This window comes from Clarias gariepinus, chromosome 19, assembly GCF_024256425.1.
Source record: "Clarias gariepinus isolate MV-2021 ecotype Netherlands chromosome 19, CGAR_prim_01v2, whole genome shotgun sequence".
In the NCBI taxonomy this organism is placed as follows: Eukaryota; Metazoa; Chordata; class Actinopteri; order Siluriformes; family Clariidae; genus Clarias; species Clarias gariepinus.
In genome coordinates this window covers 22,465,245-22,475,984 of record NC_071118.1, presented here as the reverse complement: position 1 = coordinate 22,475,984, position 10,740 = coordinate 22,465,245, and the positions used below count along the sequence as shown (strand labels likewise).

Here is a 10,740-nt window from a genome sequence, read left to right as displayed (position 1 = left end):
CTGAACAGGAGGCCTTAACACGCTTGGAAGTGGTGTTTTCACGGTTGCGGACGAGTAATTTGAAATTGGCTCCGAAAAAGTGTCACTTTCTCAGGCAGTCTATCAAATTTCTTGGTCATGTGATCAGCGGTTCTGGTGTGTCCGTAGATGAAGACAAGGTAGCGGTCATTTCTGCTTTTCAGAAGAAAGACCTGATGAAAGAGGATGGCTCCACGCCTTCTCCAAAGAAAATAAGATCATTTCTGGGCATGGCCCTTTACTACCAAAGCTTTATCCCTGGATGTTCACGAATCGCAAAGCCACTGTTTAATCTGACAGCTGGCCAAAAACGGTTAGTAAAAGGTTCGTTTAGTCGAAAGCGAGCTGGAACTTTCCGTGAGTTGTCTCCCCAAGACTGGACCCCCGACTGTGATGTCGCCTTTGAGGGGTTGAAAAGAGCCGTTTTGGAGAGCGTAGTTCTTGCTCACCCTGACTTTGAGCGTCCCTTTATTCTTTGTACTGACGCGTCATTGGACGGCCTAGGTGCTTTCTCAAGTTCCTCCTGGTGGGGATAAGGCACGTCCAATAGCCTTTGCCAGCAAGTCCTTGAGCCGCAGCCAAGCCAATTACCCTGCACACAGACTGGAGTTCTTGGCTCTCAAATGGTCCATATGTGACAAGTTCAGCCACTGGCTTAAAGGCCATGAGTTCACTGTGTGGACTGATAACAACCCGCTCACATATATCATGACAAAACCTAAATTAGACGCATGTGAGCAGCGTTGGGTTTCAAAACTTGCTCCGTACAATTTTAAGATAAAGTACGTTCCTGGAAGATCCAATGTTGTGGCGGATGCACTAAGTCGCGACCCGTTCACCAAACCAGTAAGCCAGCGTCTCTTGTCTGAGCCTTATTCTGCATTGTTGGAGCAGGTAAACAGTATGGACGATGATTCTGTGCAGAAGACGTTCCATCTGACATGCCAGCCGCAAACACTTGATGCTGTGGAAAAAAGCTGTGAAACAGATGTTTCCATGACTGCTGAGGATGTGTCGTCCATTTTGTCATCTTGTGGTGATTGGGATTTAGGTGCTGTCTCCAGAGCAACATCTCTGGCTGATCACATGAGCTCTGTTGTTCCCGACTGCCAAGATGTCATCCATACCTTTTCATTGTCTGAACTGCAAAGTCATCAACACGAAGATCCAGTTGTTTCAAGGGTGACTTTTTATGTCAGTAGGAAGTGCAGACCTTCCAGACGTGAGCGTGTAAATGAGGGTTTGCATGTTTTGAGATTGTTGAGGCAGTGGGACAAACTCTCTTTGCTTAATGGTATCCTGTACAGAGCCATCAAAGATCCTCTCACAAGACACAAGAAATTTCAGTTTGTCTTGCCTGATTCCCTAAAACAGCGAGCTCTTTCTGGTGTTCATGATTTGGCTGGTCACCAAGGGCAACCACGTACCCTATCTTTAGCCCGCCAGAGGTTCTATTGGTCCGGAATGGAACAGGATGTGCGTGATTACGTCAGGAGATGTACTCGTTGTGTCCTGAGTAAAACTCCAGAACCGGCAGCAAGAGCACCTTTGGAGAGCATTAAGACCACTGCACCCTTGGAGCTTGTTTGTATTGATTTTTGGGCTGCTGAAAATAGGCACAATAAATCTGTTGACGTTCTTGTAATCACAGATCACTTCACCAAGCTAGCACACGCTTTTCCTTGCCAAAACCAATCTGCTAAGACTGTTGCAAAGAAACTTTGGGATGGCTTCTTCTGCGTTTATGGCTTCCCAAAACGTATCCATTCAGACCAGGGTGCTAGTTTTGAGAGCGAGCTTATAGCGGAGCTGCTGCTTCTTACCGGTGGTGACAAATCGCAAACTTCTCCATACCATCCAATGGGGAACGGTGGAACTGAAAGGTTTAACAGAACATTGGGTAACATGCTAAGATCGCTTCCTCATAGATCAAAACAAAAGTGGCCACAGTTAGTGCAGACTATGACTTTCGTGTATAACTGCACTGCCCATGAAACAACTGGGTTTGCCCCGTTTTATCTAATGTTTGGTAGGATTCCGAGATTGCCTGTTGACCTGATTTCACAGTGTTCTTCGTGATGAGTCCATCTGTAATTATAATGACTATGTCAAATCTCTCGTCAGAGACCTGCAGTCTGCTATGGGGCTGGCTCAAATGAACTCTACTGCAGAACAAAAGCATCAGTCTGACCAATACAACAAGAAGGTTAAGGGTCTACCTTTGTTAGTTGGTGATCAAGTTCTCATTGCCAACAAAGGCTGTAGGGGTAAACGGAAGCTCGCCGATAAATGGGAGCCCACCATGTATTCCATTGTTTCCTCTAACCCATCTTTGCACATTTATAAGATCCGCAGCAACTCTGGTCACGAGAGAGTAGTGCATCGGAATCTATTGTTGCCAGTTAACTTTCTCCCTTTGCCCACAGATGTGTCTGACTTTTCTGACTGTGGAAGTGGTAATATTGATCACTGTTCCGCGCCTTCTCAATCTGCACGTGATCTAGCTGAATCTGCAGTATCAGTTACAGATGATTCGTCACATGCAGATTCTCTGTCCGTCATTTCTCATAGGGCTGTCTGTGATGATGATCCTGTTGCTTCTTGGGTTTCATCCCATTCTTCTCAAACTCTTTCTGAGGCACATGATGATTTGTCAGTTGTCGATCATGATGCCGGTGCAGACGCCCCTTTACCGGTTATACCTGTCTCTAACTGTTCATGTGACCCTGTGGTTACCAGTGATTCCAGAAATCGGTACACCACCAGGCTTGGTAGAGTAATTAGGCCTGTCCGTAGACTAATTGAGTCAATGGTTCAACTTGAGTCCTTCCTAGGTAGTGAGCCTAGATCTCCAGTTATTGATATTTAGAGCTGTGCATTGTATTACATTGTATACTTTTTTTTTTACATGCACTGTATGACATGCTGAGTTATTTGTTTTCTCATATATCTTTATAAATTCTGTCTTTACATCAGGTCTGGATATTTCTAAGTGTAATGGGCACTTTGTATGTGTCTGCAACATGTGTTGAAGTTTGGCCAACTTCATTCATATTTGCACCCCTTTGTTGGGGAGCTTTCTATGCTGATGGTCTGTTTTTTTTCTGGAATGTGGACCAAATGATCCTTCTGACCTGTTTTTTTGTTTGTGTGTTGCTTTTCATGTGTTTATATACTCTGTGAATTTTGTATAAATTCTGGGGGGGTGAGTGTAACAGGTATAGAAATTAACCTGTTAAATTGTTAGAATTTACACAAAATTGTTCATTTCATATACCTGATGTAGATGCCTGTTCGAGGTAGGCCCTTTCCCCTTTAAATCCTGTGATGTCATCTAAAGCCAATACAATTTCCTGTTTTGTCCCCTCCTCTTCCCTTTTCCTGATGGAACTGTATGGAAGAGGTATGTTGTCTCTGACTCCCTGTAATCCAATTAAATCTTTATTTTTATTATTCTTTTTATTTCTATATCTTTACTCCAATTTGTGTGTATAATGTTATAAAATGTATTTGCATGATTATTTTATGGCATTTTTCATTTTTTTGGGTTATATTACCAATTTTGGTTTAAACATGTGGAAATCAAGCACATGATGTACATCATATTTATTTTATAGAGAACAAGGGCTATTCTCACTCGAAGGCTGTTTGTTCCTTTATGTGTCAGGTATGTTTCTTAATATTTAATTTTTAATTTTGTTTACATATGTTCAATTATTTATGCTGTAATTCTGCCCCTTTTCCTGATGGAACTGTATGGAAGAGAGAACAAGGGCTATTCTCACTCGAAGGCTGTTTGTTCCTTTATGTGTCAGATTAAATGCTTCCAGTGAACCGCCACCTGTGTCCCGTGTCTGATTCACACAACGCAGAATAAAGTCTAACTGGAGTGACCGGTTACACACGCTCATCACAGGCGCACGCTGTGACATATTATGATCCTCTTCTTTAACTTCCTATGTAGTCTAATCAGCGCTCAGCCGCACGCATAAAGTTTCAGCTTTATGTAATTCCGTTTCTTGTAATTCCGTTTTTTGTAATTCCCAGAATTTCAAAATCTACAAAAAGGGGTAGAGCTTTTTCATATTTAGCTCCAAAACTTTGGAATAGCCTTCCAGACAGTGTTTGGGGCTCAGACACAGTTTCCCAGTTTAAAAGTAGACTCAAGACGCATCTCTTTAATCTGGCATTCGCGTAACTCATCCCATAAATTCAAACTCCAGTACATCTATCCTGAATGGCAACTGCGCTAATTCTCTCCATCTGTTCTGTTCTTTTCTACCCATCCCGAAGCATCTGGAGATTGTACCAGCTTTAGTAGACAAAGGCCAACCCTGCGAGGATCCTGAGGCATCCAGAGAAGGACCAGCTCCAGCTGGATTCTGCTTATTATGGTTGGAGCTACGCATGCTGCTCCTGTGCTCCCAGTGATCCAGACCCCATCTGCCCTCTGCACCTACTGACTCATCCCTATGCTGAACTGGACTTCATGTTAATTTAAAGAATTTCTGTTATATTGTACTTTCAGCTGCATAACACACATGATGTTATCTCTATCTGTTATTACCCAAATGAGGATGGGTTTCCTGTTGAGTCTGGTTCCTCTCAAGGTTTCTTCCTATTGCCATCTCAGGGAGTTTTTCCTTGCCACTGTCGCTGTCACTGTCGGCTTGCTCATTAGAGACATTTCATTCATTCATCTCATTATTATCTAGACACATTTTTCTTACAGATACACAATTTATTATTATTATTACTATTATTATTATTATTTTTTTTATTTAATTTTTGTGAAGCTGCTTCGAGACAATGACTATTGTTAAAAGCGCTATATAAATAAAATTCAATTGAATTGAATTGAAAAATAAAGTGAAAAAAAAAAATGTGTTGGGGGAAAAACAGCAAGGAGAGTTACCCTGACTATTTTAATAATTCACGTATACACGGAGTTTCGGTTTATTTTCTGACACGCTCAAGTTTACCGAAAACAATACAGAATAGTGTTTGCTTTAATTATTTTACGAAATCATAACGTTTTTTTCGTCATTGTGACGCCTAAAAATAGATGCAGGATTATTTTATATAGTCTAAATAAAACTGCTTTTCTAAATGTGGGCTATTGATGTTTATCTCCTCCTCTTTAATATCCTACTCTAAGTCTTATCAGCGCTCAATCGCACGCATAAAGTTTTCCCGAGTGCGGAGGAATTTTGTTGTAATATTTAATAATATTTATGCCGTATAATCAGTGGCACTTATTCCTATTTGTCCTGGGATGTTGTTCTTTAAGTGTTACTGTGTGTGCTTTACAATGGCAGGCAACATTCAAATGCAAATTATTCACCCTTCCCAGGTGTGAATTAGCTGTTCTCACCTACACATTCAGATAAACTGAAATGCACCTCTCCCCACTTAAAGGATTTTGGAGACCTGCAGTGATTCAGGCCTCTTTTTAAATTTATGCAAATTTCATCAATCAAGTTTTGTCGTCATTGTAAGCGCATCTAAATAAAAGTAGAGTATTATAAAGGCTATGTAGCTTATAAAGTTTTATTATTTAATCTGACAGTGTTTTAATTTTATGGTCGTTTAGTTTCAGTTAATAAATCTACTACAAATTTAAAGAACTCAAAATATAAGATGATGCAAGACCCTACACGTGTAGCTTTTCTAATTATACATAAAACTTAAGGCTCAGTGTGTTAACGTTTATGTTGCTTAAATTCGATACTAAAAATATTTAAATTAATTTTAATTTTAAATCTGTACATGTTACTACTGTGATTATGAATTCGTTTAATTACAATGTTTTACTTGATTTTATCTGCAACTACTGTATGCGCGGCTCTAGACGAGCTGTGGCTCATTAATCCTGGAGAGAATGAACTAAGGCCTGAGGCCTCAGTCTGTAGTTACTGTATATAGCGCCACTCAGCGGTAAAAGCCAGCAAACGCACAAACCTAAATGCAGTTGCCGTGAGAAGCAACGGTAAAAGTAACATACCGCTTGTCCATCTACTGTAGAAACCATCTGTGGAGACAGCATACAAAAATTTTGTTAAATGACCAGTTGCTCTCCCACTTGATGATGAAGAATAGTGAGAAATAGCTCTTACTCCGACTAAAAGCAGGACCAAAATTGCATCACCCACTTAGGGATAATTTCCTACTCTGAAATGCTTAGTAAATAGTGGCCCTGGTTTACAATCTAACACCCCAATATGTAAACAAATGGTTAAATTTAGGACAAAAAAAAAAGATTATTAAATCTTTCACAAATAATAAACATTTAGGCCAAAAAGATGTACAACCAACTGGCAACAATACAATTCATGTTATTGTTTTCCAAATGTTTTTCTCAAAATATAATTATTTTACTGAGGAAAGAGCATATATTGTAATACTTGTGCTTCAATGTAAACATCATTATCATCTGGATCTATGTCCTGTTTTGAAAGTCTAAAAATTCAAAAGTTAAAAGGTCATTTTTACATAATAAATATTGAAAGTGCCTTATGTAATGTTCCTTTTTTAACTGAAGGAGGAGGAGATTTAGGCAGCCAATAGCTTTTTGTCTTGGCAGCAGTGATATAAACAGCCTCAGTGTTCTTCAGTGTCTTCAGTTTGCAAAAAAAATCATTTACTTATTTAGGAAGACTAGCTCAATCTAATAATCAAATTATTTTGTGTCTGGTGAAATCAAAAAGCATGGATTTTGTTTTCAGAATTGTTTTTCCTCTGCTTGTTTTTTTCTTTGGCCAGTTCATAAGTGTTAGTAATGGACACCTTGAGAGACCATATAGGAGCAGGATTGAAGTTAGTAATGGAGGGCGTTGGGGCTCATGGGGACATCAAGAGATGTGTCCCTTTGGAACCTATGCTACAGGCTTTAGTCTCAAAGTAAGTACATTTTCTTTAATTAATAACAAAGACTTTGTTCATCTGGGTGGAAATAAATGTGACATTGCCTAAGTTTATCAAACAAATTATACGGCCGTAATCAAGTCAAAAGATGTTCCAATAAAATACTAGAGCATACCCCCCCTTTTTTGGCTGTGCAGTATACAGTGTGTGTGTGTGTGTGTGTGTGTGTGTGTGTGTATATATATACATATTCCAGGTTGAACGAGCAATAGGAGATGGGGATGACACAGCTCTAAATGGAATTGCCCTTCGCTGCAGTATGCCAGCATATGGTACTCAGTCCTATTCTACAGTCCAGTCTGATGTAGGAAGGTAAAGTTTCGCATGAAACTTAAATTACACCCAAAATTCATTGCTCAGTAAAAAATATTTTGGATGCCTAAACGACATACACTGTATTTTAGAGGTCATCTTAAGAGGCAGCCCTTTGAGTGTTAACTTTCCATCTATCACTGCTGTCAAAAATATAGCCCGGAAAAAATTCTAACTGTCCTGGAGCAACCTGAAACAATATGGTGTAAAAGAATATGATGCAATGACAGCACAAACTGTAGAACAATTAATCAATCAATCATAATATGAAAAGTAGGCTAGATAGTAGGTATATCAATGTTAACATTAATAGCAAGGGTAAAAAATACATTCTGTCTTTTAAAAAGGTGATCATGGTAATTGCAATCTGGTTGCCTCCTGCTTCAGATCAGGTATTCAACACAGCTTCGAGGACATCATAAGGAGCCCAACTTACCCATGGGTTTAACGTTGGGAGTTTAACCTTTAACAAGCACTAGAAGATTTGAAAGTTGTGATAGATAAATAGCTACCAAAAAGCATAGACACTGAAGATGTATTTTGTTGATGACAAAAACAGCTGATTTGTCCCTGAAACGATGCCAACTCAATTATAGATACGACCTACGATATTTAATTAAACTTTAATGATCTAAACATGTCTATTCCCAAATTTTCGGCTGCTCTATAGGATGTAATATTTTTATTGTTGATTTTGCCTTAAAGCTGGGGGACTTGGACACAGAACATTTGGTGCAGCAGCGGCGTGTTAAATGCATTTCAGCTACGTGTAGAAGGACCTCAAGGACGTGGTGATGATACCGCTGCCAACAACATACGGTGACCAATATCTGCTAACTACCTTAAAATCAGGGTTATAATATAATTATTAGTTTAGATTATTAGATAATTTTTTTTCTAAACTGGGACTGTGGTTTATCAAGCTGATTTAAAAATAAATAGTTAAAATTCAGTGTCTTACTGTATATAAACGTGGCTTAAATGAATAATGCTGAGTTTGTTCTTTAAAAACAACAACTACAGGTTTTCTTGCAGCTCAGGAGAAATACGCACCGGTGATGGCATGTACTGGGGAGAATGGGGTGAATGGAGTCCTCAGTGTGTTAAGACAGCAATTTGTGGAATCCAAACAAAAGTCGAGATTCCACAAGGTTCAGGAGACGACACCTCTCTTAATGATGTCCGCTTTTTTTGCTGCTCATTGGGTTAATAAACCATTTAATAAAGTTTGCATAATTAAGTGATATGCTTATGTCACATAATTATTGGGATAGCTTTATATTAAAAAATACAGTTTTTACATTTGTTATTACAGAGTTAAAGGTTTAATGCATGTGGTAAACTTATTAGATAATTCTCATTAGATAAAACTCAGCACTAGTTAATAGTACTTGTTCAGCTTTATAAACATTTTAATTGTATAAACACATTTATACTTGTTCATTTATGTGATTATTCAATCAACCAATCATGAAGCAGTATTTCAATAAATCATTACAGTTATCTTTATTGCACTTAATGGTCTCGGTATCAATATTAATATATTTAAATATATAAGTAATAATATAATAAATGTATTAGAAATATGAGGAAATTTGAATTAATTATTTATATTCTACAGAATATTTACATGACTGTCCTCTGAAACTTCGTAAGCGTATTTCTTTTTATATGTTCTAGGGTAAGGGATGGTGGCATGGAGAAGATAGATAATAAAAAGGAACTTCATCCACCATCCTGGCTGCTCTTTATCTTATAACGAACATTTCCCTGTCATATCTATTTACTAATTTGGATCACAGCCGCAACACAGATTTCTATCCATCTTTTCACTTTCTTTCTTCCATATATAATATACTGTAGCAATAAAATATTCTTATATATTATACCTTTGGTTGTTAACTTGTATCTCTTTTTAAAACTATTAATTGACATACCTCAAACACTTGGGAGAACTGTGATGACTGTCCAGCAGACACAAAGATTTTGTCGTCTTCCTCTAATACAACACACAACCCGAAAGAAAATTAAGATATTAGCCAGACCCCCCTTTTCTGTGTTTTTTCATTTATTTGTTTGTACTTGGAGTTATATTGCCACTATTGCAGCATTCTTTTTCTTCCAGAGAAATATATAATTATACTAAGTAATAGGAATTAATATGCAGTGTGTGCAGTAGGAGCCATTTTAAACCGCCTGCTCCATGGCAAGACCCTTCAAGACCCATGGCGGATCCGTGACTTTTCATAGCCTCAGCGATTTTCAGTGGCTACTACTCTAAACTGTTTCATCTTTGATAGTTTTTAAAAATAGATATTTTAATATAAAAGAATCAGATAGAGACTGATAAGCAGCTGGTGTTATCCAGGTATTTTACTGATCTTTAAACAAAATGCAACATGTATTTACCTGTTTAATACAAATTAATGTTTTAACTTTGACTAGTTTTAAAAAAATACATTTTTTTAATCATGTTTACATGTTTTAATTTGTTTTGAAATTGTTTGGGGTATTAAAAAAAAGTCTTCCGACTTCTGTGCGCAAATGTGTTTCCGTGGAAGCCAACCAAGAAACGCAGGAGCGCACACAAACGTATCTCTTCATCCATAAACACACGCTCATGTGTCACTTTACCCGTTGTGTTGTAAATGGTTGATTAAACCTATAAACACAGCCGTTCAGAAGCAGTCCTAAACACAAGCGCATGATCTATTTTTGTCCCTAATTGAAATACATCAATATGTTAATAATGTACACCATGATAACATGAGTGCAGAAGGATAGAAGAGGTTGTCCCTATTACACAGATACTTTGATACATTAACAGTAAATTGGCCAAAGACATTGTTTATTTTGCTGAGCAAGTTAATAAGCAATATTTTAAATAAAACAAACCAGGAAGTAAGTGTTCCATGCATTACAGTACTGTGTATTAGTTAACAAGTGCCCTAACAAACATAGCTACAGTGTACAGTACAAACATAGTGTACACTATAGTGTAATGTGCGCTGGTGGAAATTGGAAGATTTTTTACTGTGTACCCAATGTTTTTTTACTATCATTCTTAGTTTGTTATGAACATAAAATTTTGTGTGTGTGTGTGTAAACCCCCCAACCAACGCAAAGAATACCTCAGAGGAAGAAGATGGTTAGAGGTGTTAATGTGCATCTTTGCTTTGCTCTTCGGTGTGTGTGCTTTAGGTTCCTCAGGGTGCATTCTTAAATTTAGTCTGTCTGACTCTGTATAAACGGCAAAAACATGTTTAAGAAAATGGCACATTCTGTACGGATGTCGCCATTAAAAACGCACGTTTCGAGAGAAGGGATCCTGCGAGTTGCTGGCTTTTCGTGGCAAGTTGTGGAAATGCCCTTCATTACCTGTAGGGAAATTTAATGTTATTACTTTTATTATTATTGTAACGCACCCGCACATGTGTGAAAGAAGACAAAAAAAAAGTATGATATGTTAGCCTAAAACATTGTTTT

The 10,740-nt window shown here is 38.0% G+C and overlaps 1 protein-coding gene across 1 annotated transcript; it reads left to right on the top strand.

Annotated features, from left to right (window-relative positions):
- Nucleotides 1-6,662: 6,662 nt before the first annotated feature.
- On the top strand, nt 6,663-9,028 carry LOC128507760 (vitelline membrane outer layer protein 1-like). The gene is made up of 4 exons (XM_053478840.1): nt 6,663-6,918; nt 7,139-7,254; nt 7,960-8,073; nt 8,278-9,028. The coding sequence occupies exons 1-4, from the start codon at nt 6,727-6,729 to the stop codon at nt 8,462-8,464; spliced, it is 609 nt and encodes a 202-aa protein (XP_053334815.1). The 5' UTR covers nt 6,663-6,726; the 3' UTR covers nt 8,465-9,028.
- The last annotated feature ends 1,712 nt before the right edge of the window (nt 9,029-10,740 follow it).

Excerpts from the sequence above, each read along its gene's own strand:
- LOC128507760 (XM_053478840.1), top strand. The coding sequence starts at position 6,727 with ATGGATTTTGTTTTCAGAATTGTTTTTCCTCTGCTTGTTTTTTTCTTT. Across the intron at positions 6,919-7,138 it reads CTACAGGCTTTAGTCTCAAA|GTTGAACGAGCAATAGGAGA; the intron begins GTAAGTACATTT and ends TACATATTCCAG. Across the intron at positions 7,255-7,959 it reads GTCCAGTCTGATGTAGGAAG|CTGGGGGACTTGGACACAGA; the intron begins GTAAAGTTTCGC and ends TTTGCCTTAAAG.